Source organism: Artibeus jamaicensis, unplaced genomic scaffold (genome assembly GCF_021234435.1).
Source record: "Artibeus jamaicensis isolate MK-2021 breed Jamaican fruit bat unplaced genomic scaffold, CSHL_Jam_final scaffold_847, whole genome shotgun sequence".
In the NCBI taxonomy this organism is placed as follows: Eukaryota; Metazoa; Chordata; class Mammalia; order Chiroptera; family Phyllostomidae; genus Artibeus; species Artibeus jamaicensis.
This window is the reverse complement of record NW_026522057.1, coordinates 27,410,335-27,435,000: the sequence shown is the minus strand read 5'-3', so window position 1 is coordinate 27,435,000 and position 24,666 is coordinate 27,410,335. Positions and strand designations below refer to the sequence as shown.

Sequence of the window (24,666 nt, the reverse complement as noted above, 5' to 3'; positions counted from 1 at the left end):
GAAGGGAAGGGGGAGAACGGGGGGAAAAGGTACAAGGAATAAGTAGCATAATTGGTAGGTACAAAGTAGACAGGGGGAGGTTCAGATTAATACAAGAAATATAGAAGCCAAAGAACCTACATGGATGACCCATGGACATGAACCCAGTGGGGGGGGCAATGGGGGGGAGCGTGTGGATGAGAGGAGGGTGCAGGGCAAAGGGGAATAAAGGGAAAATGGAACAACTGTAATAGCATAATCATATATATATATAGTAAAAGATGATATAAAAGTCATATAGTCCTGGCCAGTGTGGCTCAGTTGGTTGGAGCATTGTCCCGTAACCAAAAGGTCACCAGTTCAATTCCTGGTCAGGGCACGTGCCTGGGTCGTGGGCTCCACCCACCATCGGGGCCCCCGGGTGGGGGGCAGCCGATTTCTCACATCAATGTTTCTCTCGCCCTTCCCCTCTCTCTTGAATGAGAATAAAATAAACCTTTAAAAATTAAAAGAGGGTGATACAAAAAACAATACCCCTAGCATTCCTATACACAAACCCTGACTTCTTACAAAATAAGATGAGAGAGAACGTTGGGTAAAGCAGCAAAGGAAAGGGACTCTCCCGTAAAAATCAGGGGGGGACGTCCCAAGTCATGTGCCAGACCCGGGCGAAGAGGCAGCTGCCCAGCGGAAGAGACACAGGCTCTGCGTGGGTCTGGGGCCTGCGTGGGTCTGGGGCCTGCCCCCGTCAATGGCGGGACACTGGCCATGTGCTCGGCTTCCCCAAAACTCAGCCACCTCTTCTGGCAAACACCGCCGTCCACCCCGGGGTCACCCACGTGTGTGGCTGTGAGCCCGGGGCCTGCGCCTGGGTCTCGGCCAGGCTGGTGCTGGGGTTGGGAGGACAGGAAGGGCTTAGCTTTGACTGTATACTCTTCTGTACTGATTCTTTTTTAAAAACATGTTATTTATTTATTTTTAGAGATAGGGGATGGGAAGGAGAAAGAGTGGAAGAGTGGCAATGTGTGGTTGCCTCTCATGTGCCCCCTACTGGGGGCCTGGCCTGCAACCCAGGCATGTGCCCTGACTGGGAATCGAACCAGCAACCCTTTGCTTCACAGGCCCGAGCTCAATGCACTGAGCCACACCAGCCAGGGCTGTTTTTCTTGTTTGTGTGTTAAAATACACATAACAGAAACATCCATTGATGAGAGAGAAACATCCATTGGTTGCCTCTCATATGAGCCTTGACCAAGGACCAAACCTACAACCTAGATATGTGCGCTGACTGGGAATCGAACCCATGACCTGATGGGATGATGCTCCCATGAATTGAGCCACGCTGGCCAGGGCCAGATGTTTGGTGTCTTAACTGTGAGACTGCATTGCTTCGCTCACTTATTAATAAGTTGTATCTCAAATCTGAGATTTAGAGTCCAAACCAGCAATTGTCTTCAGAAGGGGTAGGGAACTGACCAGGACCGTGAATGGGACAGGTCAGAATGAATAAAAGGGGGACCTGAAATGTAACGGCCCAGAAGGACAGCCCGGGACGAAAGAAGGAAGTTCTACAGCAAAACTGTTAAACAAATGGACTCAGTGTCGGGTCCCAGCACAGGGAAATGTGAGGGGTGGTGGCCAGGGTGCTGGGCCGTGGAGATGCTCGGCCCCGCCCCGGGATGCACAGAGCTGGGCTGCAGGAGGCGGCACTTCGGGAGGTGAGGGGGGCGAACCGGCTGGCGCTTGCCGGTTCCCTGAGGCCATAGAAGGCAGCAAGTGGGGACAGAAGGAAGGACCTGACTCTTACAGCCCTGCTGTTGCCTGGAGGCTCGACTGCCCAGAGCACTGGCCACCCTGCTGGGCCACCCTTGGTCATAGTTAGGGGTGACTCTGTTAATGGTGGTCGTGCTGGAGGACGATGTCACTGGGCGAGCGGGGCTGGGCAGCCACGCGAATTCCAGCATGCACACGTGTCGAAGATCGCCGTGTTCATGTGAAGCTGGGGGTCCGGGGGGCCGGAGGGGAGGTGTGACCCGGTGTGGGCATGTGACCCAGTGTAGACTGTCACTTTGGGCATCCCTGAAAGGGTATCTAGAAAGTGGGGTACAAGGTGGGCGAGCGGTCATCACACCCTGGCAGAGGCCCCGAGGGCGGGGTGGGGGTCCCCCAGGGGCCCCTCGGAATCCCACTCTCCTCCTCGCTCTGTTGGGGTCTCGCTGGGACAGAGTGTGCACCCGGGTCCTTGGAGTGGGTTTGGTCCCTGGGGAACCACCTTCCCCGCGGCCTCCCTCCCCAGCCCGCTGCTCTCCCCAGGTCTCGGAGGCGGCTTCGGGTACGTGGTCGGGGGCGTCCACTGGGACAGGACCGGCTTCGGCAGAGCCCTGGGTGGGCAGCTGCGCGTCATTTACATCTTCACCGCGGTCATCCTGAGTGTCACCACCGTCCTCACCCTGCTCAGCATCCCTGAGAGGCCCCTGCGGCCTCTGGGTGAGAAGAGGCCGGCCATGAAGAGCCCCAGCCTGCCGCTGCCGCTGTCCCCGCCCGTCCCGGGCCAGGAGGGTGCTGGTGACACCGGGCCCTGTCCCTCGGACAACGGCCTGTATGCCAGCTTCTCCAGCCCCATCTCCCCACTCAGCCCCCTCACGCCCAAGTACGGCAGCTTCCTCAGCAGGGACACCTCCCCGACAGGGCTCAGCGCCTTCGCCTCGTCCTTTGCCACCTCCAACATTGACAGTGTCCTCATTGACTGCTTCACGGGCAGCCAAGACAACTACCTGGCCCTCCCGGGCAGTGTCCCGAGGCCGGCCATCAGCGTCAGCTTCCCCCGGGCCCCCGATGGCTTCTACCACCAGGACTGTGGCCTCGGGGAGAGACGGGAGGTGGCCCTGATGACCAGCAGTGACGGGGACGTGCTGAGGGTGGGCTCCCTGGACACCTCCAAGCCACGATCGACTGGCATCCTGAAGAGACCCCAGACCTTGGCCCTCCCAGACGCAGCTGGAGCAGGTGGTCCCGACACCAGCAAGAGAAGGAACGTGACCTTCAGCCAGCAGGTAAAAAGTGGGGGGGCAAGGGTCAGAGGGCACTGTGTGGTATTGCCCCCTCGTCAGTTAGATGGCAAAGGGAGATTGCTGATCTGGAAAGAGATTCCCGGCCATCCCGGGGGTGGCAGAGGCCCTTGGATCCGGAGAGACTAGCCTCAGGGACCTTTGGGTCGAGAGCAGAATCGGGGCGTGGCGGGCACTTTCCAACACTGTCACATTTGCCAGATGGTCCCGGAGAGTTGGTTACAACACTGCGTATTTTGGTAGTTTCTGGCATTTTCTCGTAACATCCACTGCCCACCTTGGTCTCGGCGCCACCATCTTCCTGAAAGGCAGAATGGAGGAGAACCCTGGCTGGCGCCTGGGGTCCCTGCCTCTGTCCCACCCTCGTGGCTCACCTTAGCCACGAGGAGCCATCAAACTCTGGACGTGCCAGGGCAGGGTGCGGCACGTTCTGGAAGGCAGAGAACCTTCCAGGAGGCTGCTTGTGTAGTACGCAGTTTCCACAGCCTTGGCTGGAGGGTTGACGTCATAGCTCCGTGGCCTGCCTGCCCTCGGGTCCCAGGATGAGGAAATTTCAGAGAGAACTCGAAGTTTCCAGAGTGGGAACCCTCTGACACCATGTTCCAGCAGCGTGGGCCCCAGGGAGGCGCTTCTGAGGGCCAGTGACCCTGAGGCTGGGCTGAGGACACGTGGGTAACAGGAGCCCAGGGGCTATGTCTCCCTATGAAACCAAAGCTGCCCCCACCCAGGCCCTTGGACAGCCGGGTCCTCAGTCAGGTGTCCCCTCTCTGTGCCTGGGAAGACCCTTGATTTCATGGGAAATTAACTGGAGATGCTCTGAGGGGGCTGTTCATTTTCTCTTCATTGTGATTTTTTTTGTTTTTTAAATATATTTTATAGATTATGCCATTACAGTTGTCCCATTTCCCCCCTGCACTCCCCTCCCCCCTGCATGTCCCCTCCCACCCACATTCCCTCCTTTAGTTCATATCCATGTGTCATACTTACAAATTCTTTACCTTCTCCATTTCCGTACTGTTCTTACCCTCCCCCTATTTTCTACCTACCATTTATGCTACTTATTCCCTGTACCTTCCCCCCACCCCCGCTCACTCCTCCTCCCTTGTTGATAACCCTCCATCTGATCCCCATTTCTGTGGTTCTGTTCCTGTTCTAGTTGTTTGCTTAGTTTTTGTTTCAGATGTGGTTGTTAATAACTATGAGTTTGCTATCCTTTCACAGTTCATATTTTTTTTATCTTCTTTTTCTTAGATAAGTCCCTTTAACATTTCATATAGTAAGGGCTTGGTGATGATGAACTCCTTGAACTTGACCTTATCTGAGAAGCATTTTATCTGCCCTTCCATTCTAAATGAAAGCTTTGCTGGACAGAGCAATCTTGGATGTAGGTCCTTGCCTTTCATGACTTGGAATACTTCTTTCCAGCCCCTTCTTGCCTGCAAGGTCTCTTTTGAGAAATCAGCTGATAGTCTTGTGGGAAGTCCTTTGTAGGTGACTGTCCCCTCATCTCTTGCTGCTTCTAGGATTCTGTCCTTCATTTTAATCTTGGCTAATGTAATGATGATATGCCTTGGTGGGTGTGTTCTTCCTAGGGTCCAACTTCTTTGGGACTCTCTGAGCTTCCTGGATTTCCTGGAAGTCTATTTTCTTTGCCAGATTGGGGAAGTTCTCCTTCATTATTTGTTCAAATAACTTTTCCACTTCTCGCTCTTCCTCTTCCCCTTCTGGTACCCTTATAATTAGGGTGTTGGAATGTTTAAAGATGTCCTGGAGGTTCCTAAGCCTCTCCTAATTTTTTTGAATTCTTGTTTCTTCATTCTTTTCTGTTTGGTCATTTTTTTCCTCCTTCTGGTCCACTCCTTTGATTTGAGTCCCAGTTTTTGTTCTATCACTATTGGTTCCCTGTACATTTTCCTTTATTTTACTTAGCATAGCCTTCATTTTTTTCATCTAATTTGTGATCAAATTCAACCAATTCTGTCAGCATCCTGATCACCAGGGCTTTGAACTGTGCATCTGATAGGCTGGCTATCTCTTTGTTGCTTAGTTGTATTTTTTCTGGAGCTTTGATCTGTTCTTTCATTTGGGCCATTTTTTTTTTATTGATTATGCCATTACATTTGCTCTATTCCCCCGCTCCATTCCCCTCCACCCTGCATGCCCCTCCCCCACCATTTCCCCCTTTAGTTCATGAACATGTGTCTCAAATTCTTTAGATTCTGTATTTCCCCTACTAATCTTACCCTCCCCCTATCTATTTTCTATCTACTGTCTATGCTACTTATTTTCTGTACCTTCTCCCCCCTTCTCCTCCTCCCACTCCCCTGTTGCTAACCCTCCATGAGATCTTCATTTCTATGGATCTGCTCCTGATCTAGCTGTCCTCTTAGTTTGCTTTTGTTTTAGGTGTGGTTGTTAGTAACTGAGTTTGCTGTCCTTTCACTGTTCATCTTTTTTATCTTCTTTTTCTTAGGTAAGTCCCTTTAACATTTCATATAATAAGGGCTTGGTGATGATGAACTCCTTGAATTTGGTCTTATCTGAGAAGCACTTTATCTGTCCTTCCATTCTAAATGAAAACTTTGCTGGGTAGAGCAATCTTGGTTGTAGGTCTTTGGTTTTCATGACTTGGAATACCTCTTTCCAGACCCTTCTTGCCTGTAAGGTCTCTTTTGAGAAATCAGCTGACAGTCTGATGGGAAATCCTTTGTAGGTGACTGTTCCCTTAGCTCTTGCTGCTTCTAGGATTCTCTCTTTCATTTTCATCTTGGCTAATGTAATGATGATGTGCCTTGGTGTGTTCCTTCTTGGGTCCAACTTCTTTGGGACTCTCTGAGCTTCCTGGATTTCCTGGAAGTCTATTTCCTTTGCCAGTTTGGGGAAATTTTCCTTTATTATTTGTTCAAATAAGTTTTCCACTGGTGGCTGTGCCTTTCCCCCTCCTGGTACCCCTATAATTCGGATGTTGGAGCGTTTAAAGATGTCCTGGAGGTTCCTAAGCTTTTCCTCATTTTTCTGAATTCTTATTTCTTCATTCTTTTCTGTTTGGTCATTTTTTCCTTCCTTCTGGTCCACTCCCTTGATTTGAGTCCCAATTTTCTTTCCATTACTATTGGTTTCCTTTGTATTACCATTCATTTCAATTAGTTTAGCTTCCATATGTTTCTCTAATTTGTGACTAAAATCAACCAGTTCTGTAAGGATCCTGATAACCAGTGTTTTGAACTGTGCATCTGAAAGACTGGCTATTTCTTCATCGCTTAGATCTGTGGGTTCTGGGGCTCTGAGTTGTCCTAGAGCCATTTTTGGTCTATTTGTGCTGTTAAGTAAGCGGAGCGAAGCCTTAGTTGTTTACCAGGACGGGGCGACCCAGGTCGCTGGTTTGTGACGCTGTGTGTGGGGGCATGGTCAGAGAGGGAGCAATGGCGGTCCTCTCCGCTAGCCCAGCCCGTCCAGTCACACTACTCGCCCTGGGCTTGTTTATCTGATCGGAATTGTGCGAGCCTGCTGCCCCGCGCAGGCTTCCCTTCTCACTGGTTTCTCGGCACCCAGATGCGCGCGACCGACCGAGGCAGCCCGCCGCGCCTCTTCCCTGTGCGCTCCGGTAGCCAGCCCGCGATCAGCGCCGCGCACCACCTGTTCGGGGATTTTTTCTTGCCAACCTGCTCCGCTGCTGGTTTCGCTTCTCTTACCGGTTTAGCTGAGTATTTAGTTGTCTTTGGACTCTGTATTTTTGATTTTCTGCGTGGCTTGGTTGTGATTGTTGTGAAAAATAGTTGTTCTTAGATTTGGTTGTGCACAGAGGCAAGGTGGTTCCTCCACCTACGTCTCCATCTTGGCGGAAGTCTGTTTTGTTTTGTTTTGACGCACCTGTTACATATGAGGGGGCGGAGCCTTAGGTATTTGCCTGGGTGGGTCAACCCAGTTGCTGTGTTGTGATGCTGTATGTGGGGGTGGGGTCCAAGAGGGAAGAGTGGCACTTGCTCCTCTCTCTGCTGGATTTCAGTCCCTTCCACTGTTTCCCCCAAGCAAACTGGGCCCTTCTGATGCGGGTTCCTGGGTGGGTGGATTTATCCTGTGGGTCTCTCCAGTGAACTCTCCTGTGAGGCTGGGAGCCTCTCCTGGCACCTCAACCCCCACAGATGTTTTCAATTGGTGCTTTTAGGCTTTATTTCCTGGTGCTGGGACCCTGGTTTGCATGGTCTGTCTTGCTCCCCAGTTTTGCCTGGTTTATCTGCGCATAAATGTGGGACTGCCCGGCCCACCAGCCGCCTTGCACGCCGCACCCCTCCACGATCTGCTGCCTCACTGGGTCTGCTGCTGCCACCCTGTGCTGGGGGTCTGCCAGCCACCACTTTTTTTTGCTATGACCCCTCTCTGCCCCTCCTACTGGTGTAGATGAATGTATCTTAACTCCTTGGTTGTCAGACTTCCATACAGTTCACTTTTCTGGCAGTACTAGTTGTTATTTTGTTTCTAAATTGTCCTTATTTTGGTTGTGTGAGGAGGCACAGTGTGTCTACCTGCACCTCCATCTTGGCTGGAAGTCCCATTGTGAAATTCTTAAGCGTGGCTGTTGCTTTTCCCTGGTGCATGGTGGCCTGCTGGGCCTAGTGCCATTGTCGTCACCTCTTAACCCTGATTGTCAGCTCACATCCAGGAAGGGTGTGTGATTGTCCTCACAGGAAGTACCGAGGCTGCCATGGGCACCCCATATGCTCAGACCTGGGACGGGTCAGAAGAACTGGAAATAACTGGAGGGTTAGGAAGTCCTGTTTTTGTCACAGCACAGAGATTTCTGCAGGTGCTGAGCCCAGGGCCCCTTGTTCTTGGTGACCTGAGAGCAGGCACTGAGGCTCTCAGCCAACCCTGGGTCGTTGTCATCCTGTCCTGGTCCCAAATATTCAAACTAGCTTGTACACACGGGTCATTAGTTGAAAGTCTGAACTACATTTTTATGTTTGGTTAACAATGTCCTTTAAAAATTTTTTATTCTCAATAGTGCGATTTGTGAATTAGTTCTCAGAGGAAAGTAAAAACCCTGAGCTAAATGGAAACGCCTCTGGGCTCAGGTGTGATATTGCAGTCTTTCTCCGTGACAGCAGCTGACCTTGAACCAGACTGTGGGCTGTTTCCTTCCTCTTTCCATTCCGCCTGGGGTCCCCAGGTGCTGACACAGCCCAGGGTCCCTCCGAAGCCAGAGCAGTGTCTCCTCTTTATGCCCGAGTCACCTGCCGTCAGCATGATGCACTCACCTGGCTGGAGTCTGCCCTCCAGCCAAGCAGTGGTCGCAGATGGAGGTGTGCGAGTCAGCGAGCAGCTCTGCTGGCGGAATGTGCTCGTGAGCCCCGGAAGCAGGGTAGCCTGCTGGGTTGTTTCCATTCCGTGGGTGGGGGGGCGGGGGAGGTGTCTGGGTGCCTGCAAGCCCTCACCAGGGCCCCAGGTAAGTGTGTCTGCTCCCTGCAGGTGCTCCCTGGGCCCCAGACTGCTGTGTGGACAGGTTCCCCCGTCACCTGAAATCAGTCTTTCACACCCTTCTCTGATGGAAAAGAAGGGACTTCACACAAAGTCTGACCCAGGTTCTGTTGATTTCACATTTGGCAAGTTACCAATTTACTCCCTGCAGACAGAACCTGTGTCCTGGGGCCCTGAAGCGGCCCCACCTGAGATGCAATTCCATTCCCAGCGACTCCAAGCCCTTAAAACCACTTCTGTCCGGGTGACGTGTGCTGCTGGGCCTGCACCGTCGGGAGCGTAGACCTGTGCGGCCCTGTGTGTGTGTGTGTGTGTGCTTCCGGGTCAGCAGAGTTCGGGGCTCTGACTCAGGGCTTTGGGGCTCCCTTCACAGGTGGCAAACATCTTACTGAACGGCGTGAAGTATGAGAGCGAGCTGATGGGCTCCAGCGAGCCCCTGGGGCAGCCGCTGTCCCTGAGGCACCTCTGTTCCACCATCTGCCACATGCCCAAGGCGCTGCGCAACCTGTGTGTCAACCACTTCCTGGGTGAGCTCTCGGCACAGCCTCCCTGTGCATCCCTGTCCCGGCCGGGGTCGCGTTGCGTGGTGGCGACAGGGCTGCTGGACCCAGGGGTCTTCCACAGACCACCTTCTGGGATGTCCCCACTTTCAGTTAGCTCCCAGATACTTCCAAGGGCCAGTGGGGTGTGGGGCTGCCCAGAGGGCTGTTCTCTGGGAAGGTGGGAGAGGCGCCTGCGCCAGGTGGCCCGGATAAAAGCAGACAAGAGGCCAGGCACCTGGGTCTCCAGAGCCTGAAACCTCATTACCAAAGACTCTCGGACAACTCAGTTACAGGACAGATGTCCCTTTCCCGCCGGTGGGCCTGGTGTCTTAAGCCATTTTCGGCCTCATGTACAGCCAGGACAGACACACGTGCCCGCATGTCCAGTGCTGCTCTTGTGTTCACGAGGCCTGGCCTCTGAATTACTATGGGGAAGCCCCAACTTGAGCCGCATGCCCTTCGGTATCTCCGCTGCCGGGTTATGGAACGTCCGAGGGTGACTAAGAAGTTGAGAGAATCCAGGGCTCTCAAACATCGTGGGGTATAAATCAGGATGACTTTCTAGGAGGCATTTTGCCAACAGGCAAGAATCTTAAAAATGTCCACAACAGGCGCCCCGGTGATCCTGTTTGGCATTCTTTGCGAAGACGTCGTCAGAGAGTATATCAGGAGTGTGTGTGCAAGGCATTTGTCCCAGCGTGATTTGTCCCAGCCAGAGATGGGAGTGGGGGAGGTACAGACGCCCAGCCACGGGAGAGGGGCTAAGTGGATTATGTGAGCCCACACTGCAAGGTATTCATTCTGCTGCCAGGAAAACGGGGCTGCTTGAGAATGCCGAATGGCGTAGGAAGTCGGGCATGATAATCACTGGGGTTCAAGAGGGCCGATACATACACCCTGTTCCTGTACCGAAGGAGAGACTGATGGGGAGGGAACGCAGAGGGAGAAATCACTGCGGCGTAATGGGTAATAAAGCACATGGGATCTGTAGCTACATTTGCGCAGCCTTAAGTATCTTCTCGATTACATGCCCTCCCCCACCCCCCACCCCCGTGGCTGGAGCCTCCCAGGCATTTTCTTGTCTTAGGAGGAGGAGGGGCTCAGCATTCCCCGCTGCAATAATGCTCAAAGAACGGAGTACACAGAACCTTCGTGCAACGAAGCCTGTGTAAGAATAGGCATTTGCTTTAAAAAAAAAAAAAAAAAAAAAAAGACTGCTGGGAAACCTACAAAATTTTAACTGAGGTAAAGTGCTCTCTGGGTGGTGAGGCTAGATGGTTCCCAGTTTGGAATCTACGGCGCCTCTTTGAGAAGCAGTCAAAAACGACGGTCGGTGTGAGTGGGGCCCGCTCACCGTCTGCCCCTCCGGTCATGGCTCTCTGCCCCTCCCAGGCTGGCTCTCGTTCGAGGGGATGCTGCTCTTCTACACGGACTTCATGGGCGAGGTGGTGTTTCAGGGAGACCCCAAGGCCCCGCACGCGTCGGAGGCGTATCAGAAGTACAACAGTGGCGTCACCGCGGGCTGTTGGGGGATGTGCATTTACGCCTTCAGCGCTGCCTTCTACTCAGGTACCGCGCGGGCAAGACGAGGGTTGCGCCCCTCTCGGGAGCTCTGAGGGCCCTGGAGTGGATGGATCGAAGGCGGGAGGGCGCCCTTACAGCTGCAGGCCCCCACCTCTGCGCCGTCTTCTGTCAGTCAGCAGCCTGCCGGGGGCCCAGGCCTGCACTGGGTGGCAGGGTGGGGCTGGTTGGAGCTGGGTATATATCCAGACTGCAGTAAGCCATTGGGCAGAGGGTCAGGCCCATAATAACTGAGGGAAAGTGGGGCTCAGGGGCACCCCCAGGCAGGTGTGCTGTCCCCTGAATCCTCCCCACATCATTCAGGTGCCAGCTGGTACAGAGGGCAGAGGGGTGCTGTGGCCATAGTCTGAGACGACCCAGGGACAAGAACCATGTGCATTTATGTGGGTGCAGGTGCCACCCACGCATGTCAGAGGTCTACCTGTGTTTTCCACGTGGGTGGAGAGCAGACCACATGGGCTTTGCAGGTTAAACAGATGAGACAAAATGAGCATGTGGCTGAGCTCTGGGCAAATGTCATCTATTTATTCACAGGGTTTGAATTTCGTATCATTTTCACGTGACACAAAACATTAACCCCATTTTGACTTCTAAAAACCATTAAAAAAATAAAAACCATTCTTAGCTGCAGGTCCCGGTCCCGGTCTGGAGCGCTGCCATTTTCGGACCTGTTCTGCGTTCTCTCACCCATCCTTGCAGACTCCAGCCCAGGGCCAGGGTGCGACTTCATGGGGTCCAGGGACTGTGCTAAGACATTCCTTGGCTCTTGCTTGCCAGCCCCTGGTGGCACATGGGGTATTGGGGTGTCTAGTTCCCCACAGCTGGTGACACCAGGGTTTGGGGAAGTGGCCTGAGCTACCTGACTCCAGGGAGTGGTATCATCTGCAGTTGAGGTGCTGTGTTCTTAAAGGGTCCCTGGACACCTGCTGGTGTCCTCATTTTAGGAGAGACAGAGTGTGTGGATCTGCACGGGGACATGGGCTCCAGCCAGAAACCTTACATTCCTGAGCCTCTGGGATTTTAACCCAAAGATCCCTTCCCCTGCAGCAGCGCCTGGGAGCCACCCCACACCCTGTCCTCCCTCTGGCTCCACTTCCCTGGGCCCACAGGCAGGTTGAGCTGCCTGAGGTTCAGCCCAGGAACACTGAGCCCTTGCCCCCCTGCCCGGCCCGCAGCCGTCCTGGAGAAGCTGGAAGAATACCTCAGCATCCGCACACTGTACTTCGTTGCCTACCTGGCCTTCGGCCTGGGGACCGGGCTGGCCACCCTGTCCAGGAACCTCTACGTGGTACTGTCCCTATGCACAACCTATGGGATCCTGTTCTCCACGCTCTGCACGCTGCCCTACTCGCTGCTCTGCGACTACTACCACAGCAAGGAGGTAGGCGCCCTACCTCTGGCTGCGGCCGCCCCCACCCCGCTCCTGGGAGAGCCTTCCGGGGAAATGCTGCCCCCCAGTCTGAGGTTGGTGCACGAGGGACATGCGGGTCCCCTTCAGACATTGGGACAGTGAGAGCGGGGCACAATCCCACGGAGCTGCCTCCTCACGTGGGAAGTAAGAAGCTAGAAGGGGGAATCCCCGTCAGGCTCCAGGGTCACCTGTACCCACAGGCCCTCGGGCGAGACGAGCAAGGCACTCCCTTTGGGCATAAAAAACTTTCCATCGAGATCAGTAGTGTGTTAACACAATTTCTAAAAACAAGAAGTAATGCCCATGATGAACAAAACATCAGAGCTTTAACGACAGGCCACGGGCGCTGCGTGGAAGGAAATCTCAGGACGAGGGTCCTGTCCCCACGTGCTCAGCGTGGGTTGGCCCCGAACAGCTTCCCTGAGAACCGCCTTCCACACAGCTCACCCACTTCCAGTGCACAGGGCAGGCAAAGTGGGTGCAGTTTGCTGTGCACTGGAAATTATTCACTAGTGAATAAACAAAAATAAGCTGTTTTGTCACCCCCAACTGTACACCTACTTTTGCCCACACTGTGCTCACAAGCTGTGTGACCATCGCCCCTCTGGTCCCTCAGGCCACCCAGGCCCCACGAGCCTACTTCCTGTCCCTATGGATTCACCTGTTCTGGGCATTTCATGTAAAAGGAATCATGCAGTGTTTGGCCTGTTGGTCTGACAGCTGTCACTCAGTGTGAGGCTCTGAGGCTCACCCACAAGGGAGAGCTTCTCTCCTCAGGGCCGAATGGTGCTCCGGGCACAGGCTCCCACAGTGCGCTCGAGGATCTGAAGCGGCGCGTTGAAGGCCACTTCCTTACCTCGGCTTCTCCAACTCCCTTTAGTCCTGGGCCTCAGTCACCTTCCCCAGCCCCTCAGGCTGGGGCTGGCTGTGACCACCCAAGTGAGCCGTGTACCCACCCACCTGTAGCCAGCACTGCCAGGTGGCCATACCCTGTGCCAGCAGCACCCGAGGGACCAGGGGACTTGCACTGTCATCCCTGGTCACTGGTGCTACCTGGGTCTCTGTCCTCCTCGTTACTTCCCTGCAGCCCTGGCACACAGGAGGGGGACACCCAGGGCCACAGGCCACCTTAACTAGATTTGGTCAGAGCTGACTTGGAAGGCTTGCCCTCTGTTGCCCGTAGAGCCTTCCGGATGCCCACACTGCTCTGTCTTCCTTGGCTGCTGTTGGTCCAGGGCTAACCCGACCTCCCGCCACAGTGGCATCCCCCAGGCCTCGAGGCTGTGTAGTGTTGCCAGGAGCTGCAGGTCACCAGGACACAACATGGGTCCATTCACAAGCACCTTGCAGGGCCCGTGAGGACAGACTTCCCCGGGGAGGGCTTTGGCAGCATCCCAGATGTGGCTGCTGGGTTAAGGGTGGCCTGTCCTGCGGAGCAGAGGAGGGGACACACACCGCCCCTTCCCACTGTCACACCTGCAGCCCTGCTCAGAGGCACGGGTCTCCACTATGCCTGGGGTGCTGTGGTGGCTGGGGACAGGATATTTCAGAGCATGTGACATGGCTGACTGAAGCTGAGAAAGGGGATGACCCAGAATGCGAAACACCAGCTGGCCATGCATTAAATAGTTTGCTTTTAGGCAAGTGGAGGAAAAAGGACGAGGCTGTCCAAGTGGGGAAAGGCCCGCCCACCCGGGCTGTGAAAACGCAGCCCTCTGCCCCCGTGAGTCAGGGATTCTTTTCGTTGTCATTTCTCCGAACACAAATATTATCAAGCTCTTGCCTGCACTCCCTGTGCACATCGGCCGTGCAAAATGTGAGCCCGTGGTGCTTGGGCCGCTTGGGCGGCATGGCCTGGTCACCCGGCCCTTTGCCGCTGACGGTTCCTCCTCTGGGTCAGTTTGCAGGGTCCGGTGCGGACGGCACGCGGCGTGGCATGGGTGTGGACATCTCCCTGCTGAGCTGCCAGTACTTCCTGGCCCAGATTCTGGTCTCACTGGTGCTGGGGCCCCTCACCTCGGCTGTGGGCAGCGCCAATGGGGTGATGTACTTCTCCAGCCTGGTGTCCTTCCTGGGCTGCCTGTACTCTTCCCTGTGTGTCGTTTACGAAATCCCTCCCAGGGATGCTGCCGATGAGGAGCACCAGCCCCTCCTGCTGACCGTCTGACACCTGGAGCCCCCGCACAGGGGTCTGGAGCCAGTGAAAAACCAAAGGGCCTTGGAGAGACAGGTCTCCTGTTGGATTGTAAATACATGATAGAATAAACAGCAGCAGCAAAGCCTCTGGTTTCCCGGTGTGGCTCTCCCAAGGGGTGCAAGGTCCCCTGGGGGTCGGCCCACTCTCCACGGGGACTTGGGGAAGGGGCTCTAAGAGCCATCCAGTCAAAGCACAGGTTTAACTCAGTGGCTGGCAACTGGTGGTGGTTTTGGCCTGTCACCCTCCACCCCAGAAGACATCTGGAGATATTTTTGGTTGTCACAATTTGGGTGGCTGCTACTTTTCCTGGGATGCTGTAAACCTGTGATGCACAGGTCAGCCCCTCACAGCAATGAACACCCAGCTCCGAATGCCAGTGGTCCTCCGGCCAACAGCCTGGTCCAATTGTACACTGAGGGCGCACAGTGCTTCTGGGCCAGGCAGCCTCTCCTCCCCTCTTCCCTCCTGCCCATCCACTCATCCGTCCGTCTACCCTACGGATAGCCATCAACCCTGGGAATGGCAAGTGCTGGACACCCGGCTGTTAGCAACCAGTGTCCAACCTTGTGGAGCTGACGTGAGAGGAGGAGACACTACCCCGAGGTTGGGGAGGAGGGGTGCTGGAGTCAGGGGGAGGGCTGTCCCAGGGAGAATGGGTGGGGACTCTGGAAAGATGCCACTGGAGCAGTGCCCTGGTGAGGAGAGAATACCTGAGATGTGAGGTGGGAACGTGCTCGGCGTGTTAAAGGAACCCTAGGCACCAAAAGGCTCAGAGTAAAAAGCTACATCAGGTGGGAAGCTCAACGTGAAGCAGGTGCATGCACTTGGTGAGCACCGGCTGGCCTGCCCCCGCACCACCTCCCAATGCCTGCAGACGGACCTGCATAAATCTCCAATCCCACAGGAACGTCAGGGTCCCTCGCCACGTGACTTCTGCCATCACGTGGTACCTGAGTGGGCTGAGGCCCCTCCCAGTGCACCTGGCAGCTGTCCTTGAGCTGGCCCCCAAACCCTCACTGTATTGTCCCTATGCTTTGGGGACATATTGGACACACAGACCACAAGTTCCAAATGCAACAGCGTCCTGGGCCCACCTCCAGCTTCTGAGGAGACTGGGGTTTATGGATAGCTAATGTGTGCTCACATCTTAACTCTGACCAGTTAGGGACACTTGAGTGCAAAAACCATGATCTTCTACAGGGCACCTTGGCCACCTCCCCACCTGGACCACAGCCTTCTTGCCTCATTGTGACCTCTGTGCCTGGGCTCCCTCAGGGCCACTGCCTGCTGGCCTCTGGGAGCGTAGGTGATGCCTGAGGTCCTCTGTGTCCCTTGCCCTGGTCCAGGGTCTTTGCTGTCTACCCTCATCACCCACATTCCACCCCGTAGGTCTAAGCCCTTCCTTTCCTTTAATGCTTTCGATGGTTCCAGTGCCTAGGAACTGGCTCTACCATCCTCATGCCCAACACGACCCCACCTTCTTCCCGAGCCCCCCAGGCTCTGCGTGGCTCAGCCCCCTGGACAGCAGCCACTAACACACTCCATGCCTCTGCTCATGCTCTTTCCAGGTGCAGTCCTCCCAGCTCTTCTCTGCCCGTCAATTTCTGATTCACCCACTTTCATCTAAAATGTTACCTCCTCCATGCAGCCCACCCACTGGGATCAGCTAGTCCTTTCCCTGTGCCTACATGTCATGTCATTTTACTCTTCATGGCTATGAACTAGGTGAGGCAAGTCTCCCTGTCCTGCTACACATGTAGGTGAAGCACAAAGAGACGCAGTGACTTTCTGAAGTCATGCAGCTTCTTTGAGCCTATTAGTCCCACGCTTTTCTAGGACTCCAGGCTCATTTTCCCCGCATTTACACTGCTCAGGAGGACAGCTTTAGATTTCCTAGCAAGTGCAGTGTTGAGTGGCAGCCCCCTGGTCTGGACAGTTCATCGTCAAATCTGTGAGACAGATGAGGAATGAAGAGCTCCCTGCTCATTCTTGGCTTGTCAAACCCTAGGCTCTCTTCCTGAACTTTCTAAACAAAAATGGCTTTACAAATGGGAATGGCTGTCATCAGCCTCTCTTCCTTTTGATTTGTTCTGAGCCAGGTGCTGCTCCCTGTTAGGGGACAGTGACTGACCAGAGCATCAGGTGGCCCTCGGGCCAGCTTCAAAAACGTGCCCCTGACCTTCAGGTCTGTTCCCAGATCACCCTGGGAGCCACCATGAGGCCCAGGACTCACCAAGATGCACACCTGCATCATTTCCCATCTCAGAGCATCACACTCTCGACTCAAACATCACACTATGATTGCGGCGGTGACAGGGGCTGCTGCTGGGGTGGTTCGTTAAGCGACCAGCTAAGTGATACCTGCACAGCTTGCTTTACCTCCCCAGTGTGAGGAAGGTGGTACCGCCACTCCATCTGGCACCCGTGCCTCGAGAAGTGCACAAAGTCCTGGGCCCAGGTCACATGCCTGCACCAGGGAGACCGGCCTCCAGCCCTGACCCAAGTGTCAGCTGCCGAACTCCTCCCGTGGCATGACCGCCATCCTGCTCTGGGCTGGCTCCCAGGGACTCAGCTCAGAGGGGACACCATTCCACTCTGAGGAAAGGGAGAGGAAGCTCTGCTCTATGGTTGTGGGATGAGACTTGCCCCCACCACCACTGAAACCAAGTAACATACCTGTGACTGCACCACAGGTGTTAAAGCCACTCCCGACTGTCCTCTTAGCAAACGTGAAAACCAACTCCTGTTCCTCGATGCTCTTGGCAGTGAACATGACTTCTGCCTCCATGGCAGTCATGGCACTTAGGCTGACAGCGTTGGTGGAGGGAACAGATGGCACAGCCACAGCTGGTGTTGGTTTGGTTTCTCCTCCCAAGCTGCTAGACAAGCCCTGGACCATGGTGTGGGGCACAGTGACTGAGGGAGGTGACATGTGGCACCTATCTCACACAGGGCTACAGGTTTTGAGGGAATGGTAGCAGTGCCCCTAGAATAGACCAGAACCGACCACTGCTGGGCTCGCTGAGCGCTGCCTGCGGGTCCACACAGTGCATGTTGGGGTCTCATCCTGGCTGGGAGCACCCTCCTCCTGTGACACTTGAAGGAGAAATGTCCTGAGTTAGGGGCACATTTGGGGCCCCCAGGGCGGCAGCAACTCAGGGGCAAGTACAGAAGGGACTTCTGCAGGGGCAAGTACTAAGGCCATCATGCTTGGACATCCCCTGCCACAGAGGGTGCACATGGGGTCCTCTTCCACTCATGGACGCTTACTGGGCACCTCACACCCTGTGTACGTCCCAGCACTAGGAACAAAAGAGAAGCCACTGTTCTTAAGGCCAAGAGTCTTTCCATGGTCTTAACATCCAGGCCTAGGCCCTGTCCACCGCACTGCAGCCCCAGGCCCTCTTCCCTGTACTCTCTCACCCCTGCTGTGACCTACTTCCAGTTGCTCTTTGCCCAAAACACCCAGGCCAGCATCACATGTCCAGCTCCCTGCCTCCAGAAAACGCAGTTCTTTTACAAAACACTCATCATACCCATACCTCTCTCCCAGCACATCTGGGGGAGGTGGTAAAGGAGAAACTTTAACCTGAAAGTGTCACCTTGGGGGGTGGCAGCCTCACACAGGTGGAGCCTGGGCCTGACATACTACTACCTGGTGGTGGTCGAGACGGGGAGCGACGGCAAGGACCAAGCTGCAAACCTATCGTGTGTCAGGACCTGGCTGTGACAAGCTCTCTGAATGAGTCTTCTAAGAAGTGCCTTAAAATTCTAGTTCTAATCACATTCATTTCACTGGGTGTCCACACCTTAGGGGTTCACCAGACCCCACCCAAACTTCTCAGAACCGTGTAACCAGGACAGGGCTGGGGCTGAGATCCAAGACCAGGTGCAGCTAGTCCGGGGGGTTCCAGGGTAAGAGAAAGATGCAGCAGACACCTCCACTCCCTGGTGGAGTGGCACACTGTCCTCAGTCGTCACAGCACACACTAATTGTCCTAGTGGCAGAGCATCACCAGGGATGCGTGCATACTGCTCATGTGACCTGTAATGCTCATGACCTGTGCTCAGATTCTGAACTCCATCAGCACTGAGTAGGAGAGACAGACACATATGGGAGAAGGGTCACTGAGGTACCAGAGCAGTATGTGAAGCCATTCCAGCTGATCACCCACACTCATGACGCAAGCGCACATTTGGAGCGTACCAGGAGCCTTCTGTAGGCACTGCTCAGCAAGTATTTTCGGAGCAAGGGCCTTCTACCCACCAGAACCTGGTCCCATCGTGAGGCATCGGGAAGGGGAACCCAAGGTGCCAGTGCAGGTAGATATGGCTCCCTTTTGCACCCTGGGCCCCTGACAGGTCAAAAGGGAACAAGTACAGGTGACTTGGGAGTTGTTTCTGGCAAATACAGCCATTAGAGAAGCCACCTGAGGCTGAAGCAAAATCAACATCTGGGGCCCAGAACTTGAGCTGCCAGAGCTCTATGGGGCAGCTGGGGACCCAGCAAGGACCTCAGGTCCTGAGACCTCCAAGGACCAAAACGCAGACTGGCGAAGCCATGAGGGTGCTGAGCTCCAGGGTAAATTTAAAGCCTGTGCTGCAGCAGGAGCCACTCCTGGGCCTCGAAGGGACCAAGGGACCCATCCATGATGGACAGTGCAGTTCCTGTCCAGCGCTGCCTTCCGATGGGAGCCCCAGGAATCCAGAGGGCTGGCTTTCCCCTGCAGCCTGAATAACCCCCCGCCCCCGCCTCACTCCTTGCCCTTTCGGTCCTTCCAGTGGGAAGGACTTGCTTAGGGGTCCAATGCAGACAGACCTCCACTGGTCGTGGGGACAGTTAGCTCAACCCCAGGTGTCTGGGTTCTGCTCCTATTCTATAGCACTGAACCTGTGCTGGTGCCTGCTCACACCACCCTGGGCCTTCCCAGGTGCCTGGCAGGTAAACTGTCAGGCCTGAGACCGGTGAGGGGCCCCGGCTGGATGAGGGCACGCTGCCCGCCACTCACCAGATGTTTGCTCCCACAGCCACACGGCTCCGTGGTCCCCGTGTCTGAGGGGCTTGTCTCTGTGTGGGCAGTCACTGCCGATCTCCCTGTGGTACAGCTCACCCTGCAGTGAGTGGCCTGTCCCCATTCACCTGAACTCACCGTGGATCCTGCCAGGCTTCGGGCTACACACCAGCCCTGCAGCACACCTTTCTTCACCCACATTGCACTCACAGGAACCAAGGGGTGGAGGGGCACACTGGTGCCAGTTCATCTGGGGAGCTTGAGGCAAGGGCCTGGCAGGGAGCACAGCTGCTAGGCAGTATGTAGACTTTGTCTCCTTGCAAATCCTGGTGTCCAATGGGGCAGGCCCCCTGCCTCAAAGGGGGTACACAGCAGGGTAGTGAGCATGGCCAATTGTCCACACCTGAGAAACTATTAAAATCTGTGCAGTTTTGATGGGGGCCCTTTCTGCAGCATATCTCCATGTATCCATTCAGACACGTCTCAGCATCTGACTTTGAACTTTGCATCTGATAAATTTATGCCTATTATAAACTGGTTTCATGAACAGCAGCATGCCGCGTAAGAGACCAGCAAAGAGGACACCTGGGTTGCTGCTGCTCACTGTTCCCTCCGCAGCCCCACCTTCTCATCCGTGACCCAGATGGACCACCACGTGTACCCCCACAGCTGGGCGGATGCACCCGCAGCCTGCAGGGCAGGCCTCAGGCATGGAAGGGCCAAGACAGGAAGAACAGCCACTCTGCAGACCTCTCCTAAGCAGAGAAAGGGGTCTGGGTAGAGCAGAGTGTTCTTGGTCCCATGGCCCCCTCCAACCCGGGGCCCGCTCAGCAGTGCGAGGAGCTCGTTGCCAGTCAACTATCACAAGTCAGCAGGTTGGAGCAGCTCCTGAGAGCAAGTGTACTCACCTTCCTCTCCAACAGAGCAGACGTGGATCTTTCCAGAAGCTGCTTGGAAAGGTAAGCTCTGTGCCGGCAACAGCAGAGAACACCAGATGCTCCCTCCACTCTTTCCCACTCTGGGGACTCAGGTCAGGGCCAGCAGCCAAGATCCCGCCCACTCCCAGGAATGAGACGCAGTCCACGGGTCAGCCACAGGTCAGCACCCAGCTGTTGTAGTGTAGCTTGGTTTTATTTATGTCCACAAATATTTCCAAAAAATTACAAAATACTCAAATGGAGAGAACACAGAAGTCACGATTTCTGGGTGTCTACTCTGTTTACACTGTGTTATCTCATGGCAAACTACTCATATATACATTTAGCTTCGAGATATATATAAACGTAGCAAGTCAGAATGTACATTCTGCTCTGCTGCTGCTGCCGCAGTGAAACGTGAAGCTCAACCTTGACAACATCGAACAAGATACATACAAAACACAGAAAAGCAAAACCCAACTTCAAACAAAAGGAAGGTCTGGGGCCTCCTAAACCGTAGCTGACCAGGTGAGGGTTTTCAAATAGAAGAATCTCAGTGCTTCACCTTGGGATGTGGGGGGAACCAAAACCTAACAGGAAAACGCCTTCAGACAACTTTCAATACAGACTTCAAAGAACTTCCCTCTCTCTCTTCTTTGGAAAATGGATGCTGGAGAGAGGAGATAAAGAGTCGTAACTGAATGGTGGGTATTGTTTTCTATCAGAAGGAAAACAAGAAATGGGAGAGGGTGGGGCAATGGTGCGGGAATCGGGGGGCAGCGGGAGCTGCCGAAGTGCGGCCTCGTTGAAGAGCAGCCCACTCTGATGGCAGGTCACTGCCCCGGAGGAAACAAATGCCCCTGCCAACACAGCCACAAGTCTGATGACAAAGGGTTCATCTGAGCTTGTCTCCTCTACAAGGAGCTAAATTTAAGGCAGAAATGGAATGAAAGAAAAAACTACAAACATTTTCAACAAACAAAACAATCCTCTATCTGTCCCAGCTGAAATCGAACACGGTTTTAACAGAAACGGGCAATGCCGCAACGCAGCCGCAAACCCGAGTCTGAGCCAACACCTGACGGGTCCTGGCTCACAGCACCAGCCCCTTCCGTCCCACGCGGCTCGGGTCCTGGGTGTACTTCACACCCACTGACCCACAGAAACAACCTACTGTCGCCTGACAATTCTTGGACATGGCCGCCACATGCAACAGCGGAAACAACTCTCCACAGTCTGAGAGAAGAGGGACAGAAAGGGTCATACCTGGGCAGAAACAGGTGCAGACAGTCCAAGAACCTCCCCATCCTCTGTAGCAACTTGGAAGTTGAAGGGGGCTCTCTACAGGACAGCCTGAGCCCCACTCCACAGGTGTGCCTTTCACCCTTGTTCCCACTTCAGGATGAAGGGTGGCACTCAAATGGCTTCCCAGCCTGACATGGGTCACCTTGCTCCTGGTGATAGTCATGTAAGCCACACCACCCACAACCGCAACCACTCTGAGGTCTCCCCACTGGAAAGCAGCTGCACACTGTGGGGACAGCCTGGCCTCACCACAGAGCCCAGGACAACACGCACAGAAGGGCAAATTCCTGACAGACTCCTTTGGCAAGCATATGTGCTATTGGTAGGGAATCATTTTCTTGAATTTTCTAGAATATTTATGCAATTGTCAGAGTATTAAGAAAGGCAGTCCACCCAGAACAATCAAATATGTGTGCATAGAAATCTATAAGGAAATCTACAATCAGACACACATAAACATGTGTATATCCTGCAGAACAGAACAACGGGTGGACATTTAACTCCTGCACTTCTGGTGCAAAGTGACAAGAGGCTCGATCTAACAGATGTCTGCGCTGCTGGCAAAGCACAGCTTGGAACAGACAGAAGTGGAGAATGAAAGCAAAACAAAAAGTTTGTAACACTGTCCCTGCAAACCCCTGGATGCTCACTGCTGCAACCAAACCAAGTACCAAGCTTTTGCCTGTTTGCAATTAGTAACGCCCATCTGCTCCCTTTAATTAAAGGGATAATTATATATAACTTTTTATTAAAAAATCAACTCTGTATTCTGTCAATAGCTGGTAGGAATTCATAATTAGTGACATGGCTGGAAAAAATAGATCAACAGTAGTTTGTGAAAAGAAAAAAAGGCTGCTCTAAAATTATTTACAGACATAAAAAGCTGTGCTGCAGAGCTTTTTCAAATTATGGTTTCCAACAATGTAGCAAAATAAAAGATTCTTTAAAAATTATAGCTCTTGGATTCCAAACTCATATGCCACCCATCTGCACACCTTGTGGGCTGTGGGACACACGTGACTGAGTGCGTTTGCACGCACAGTGAAGGGTGTGACTGGACCCTAGCACCTACTGAGAAGTCGAAAAGGGAAGGAAACAAAGCTGAACCCCAAGATTGCTGGGAAGTTTTCTGAATGTTCAGTCCAGTCCAGGACTCGCTAAGTTTCTGGGGGACTGTCATGCAGGGAGACCCAAACCAGTCTCAAGGAATCCTCTCTACAAACAAACACTATTATGCTGATACATTTTTAGTTGTGGGGTTTTTAAATATATAAAGAAATCTTTAGAAGATATTCTTTTGCTTTTGCAGATCCTATTGGTATGTAAAAAGTCCTGTTTATCCCCCCAAGAACTAGGGTTTCCACAGCCAGCGTTAACAAATAAATAACTTATAACTGCTTGTCACCTTCTTTCTTCAGTCGACTAGAAAGAAAAATAAAGGAAAGAGGACTTAGCACTAGGCCTGGGCAGGCAGGCCCAAGATGCCTCCCGTGCAGCTGGCCCTCCTTGCTCCCTCCACCAAGGTGGTGCTACAGGGGTCCCCTCCAGGACCACAGGGGCCTGGTGCCTGCTGATTGGGAGGAGTGCTGCAACACAGCCAGGAGGGCCTGTCATCAGGCTGGTTCTGTGGCCCACGGGTGGGGTAGGTGGGAGCCCAGCCAGCCCCCCGCCCCCACCCCGCCTCACCTGTAATAATCTTCCTGGCTTGGCAGGTGGCTGCCGTGCATGTGGGGGTGTGCATGCAGCCACTGCTGCTCCATGGCCAGCCGCTGCAGCTCAGCCGACTGGGCATGCATGGCCTGCAGCTGGTGTGCAGCTGACATGGGGGGTGGGATGGCCCCTGGCAGGTCTCGGGGGTAGGGGGTGCCTGCAGACACAAAACATCTCCTCCTCAGAGCCTCCCCTGGGGGAAGGGCTCCCCTCCTCCTCAGGCTCCAGGCCTCAGCCTGTTTCTTCTTCAGAGAGACATACCTCCCCAAGCTCTCAATGTACATTCGGAGCCTCTGTTACTCCTTCATTGCCCACTGTTCTCATCTAGGTTTTTGTTATGCACTTACTATACCTCCCACCCCACACCAGCTCTCAGGGGATATGTGTCGAACACATGAATGAACAGGTCGTCAGACCAGACTGCTAACCCAATTTCTACACAGGAACCCCTCCTTCCCCAAGTGCATTCTTACCAAAAACAGGGTGACGAAGCATCTCGTGCTCATGGGGGGGCTGTCCAAGCAGAGGGTTGGGGAGAGTGCCAGGGGGATAGGGAAAGCGAGCCAGGTGAGGGCCAGCAGTCAGGGGGTCAACCAGCGGGTGAACTGGGCCTGCTGAACCTGAAACATGGGGCAGAAGTCCAGATACAGGTGGTGCAGGGCTCTGGGCTCTCTCAACCTTTCCCTTCCTGGCCGAACTACTGCTGACTTTCTCCTCAGCACGCTGCCTCCTGGTCACCAGCACCACCAAGAACCTGACCCAAAGCAGCTTTCCTCTGACCCCTTCCCACACTCCTGCAGTGGAGCTCCACAGAATAAAACAGAAGTGAATAGCTATCTCCTCCGAGCATCCCTACAGGCAGTGTCCCCCATCCCATTATGTTTGGGATCCTGGATCAGCCGAGCCCACTGGGCTGACCACCCTGCACCTGTTATGTCCACGGGGTGAAGCTCATGGCCACTCCAGCCCTGCCCCAGCCAGCGTTCCAGGTCCAGGCTGCCTTCCCAGGGCCCTTCAGCCACAGAACCCAAAGGAGGCCAGCAGAGTGCTGTGGCAGGGATGGGGCTCGGCATGCCTGGGCTCTCTCCTGCATGTCATCTGCTGACTCCCAAATCTGCGTTCTTGCCTCAGGCCCTTTGCACTCGTGCTCTCTCTCTGCCTAGAGTTACTCTTTCTTGTAACTCACTCCTTTGCCCCCTTCATATCTTTGCTCAAAGTTTACCTTCTTGGAAAGGATTTTCCACAGCCCTCTTTATAATGGCAGCATCACCCCAACCCCCTTATCCCCTTTCCCTGACGAGCTTTCTTCCAGAACACTGACCGCTTCCCATAATCCCAACTGTGTGTGGCACATTGCAAGTGTTCAGCAAACACTTGTAAATGAAAGAACAACTGCCTGCCCGTCCTCTTATGGCACCATGGCAGCTTGCTGGTTGGTTACACTGAGGCTTAAAAGGCCCACACCTGGT

The 24,666-nt window shown here is 54.2% G+C and overlaps 2 protein-coding genes across 14 annotated transcripts in view; one reads left to right on the top strand and one right to left on the bottom strand.

Moving 5' to 3' along the window:
* Positions 1 to 14,336, top strand: part of SLC45A1 (solute carrier family 45 member 1) — a 25,139-nt gene extending 10,803 nt beyond the window's left edge. For all 6 annotated transcript variants that reach the window (XM_037154273.2, XM_053660338.1, XM_037154272.2 and 3 more), the window contains 5 exons: positions 2,293 to 3,032; positions 8,896 to 9,049; positions 10,457 to 10,633; positions 11,821 to 12,026; positions 13,957 to 14,336. In XM_037154273.2, the coding sequence (XP_037010168.2) occupies positions 2,293 to 3,032; positions 8,896 to 9,049; positions 10,457 to 10,633; positions 11,821 to 12,026; positions 13,957 to 14,223 (1,544 nt within the window). In that variant the 3' untranslated portion in view covers positions 14,224 to 14,336. The remainder of the gene's footprint in view (positions 1 to 2,292; positions 3,033 to 8,895; positions 9,050 to 10,456; positions 10,634 to 11,820; positions 12,027 to 13,956) is intronic.
* Positions 14,337 to 20,377: 6,041 nt separating this feature from the next.
* Positions 20,378 to 24,666, bottom strand: part of RERE (arginine-glutamic acid dipeptide repeats) — a 387,180-nt gene continuing 382,891 nt past the window's right edge. For all 8 annotated transcript variants that reach the window (XM_053660331.1, XM_053660333.1, XM_053660334.1 and 5 more), the window contains 3 exons: positions 23,671 to 23,817; positions 23,174 to 23,354; positions 20,378 to 22,909 (listed from right to left, as the gene is read on the bottom strand). In XM_053660331.1, the coding sequence (XP_053516306.1) occupies positions 22,876 to 22,909; positions 23,174 to 23,354; positions 23,671 to 23,817 (362 nt within the window). In that variant the 3' untranslated portion in view covers positions 20,378 to 22,875. The remainder of the gene's footprint in view (positions 22,910 to 23,173; positions 23,355 to 23,670; positions 23,818 to 24,666) is intronic.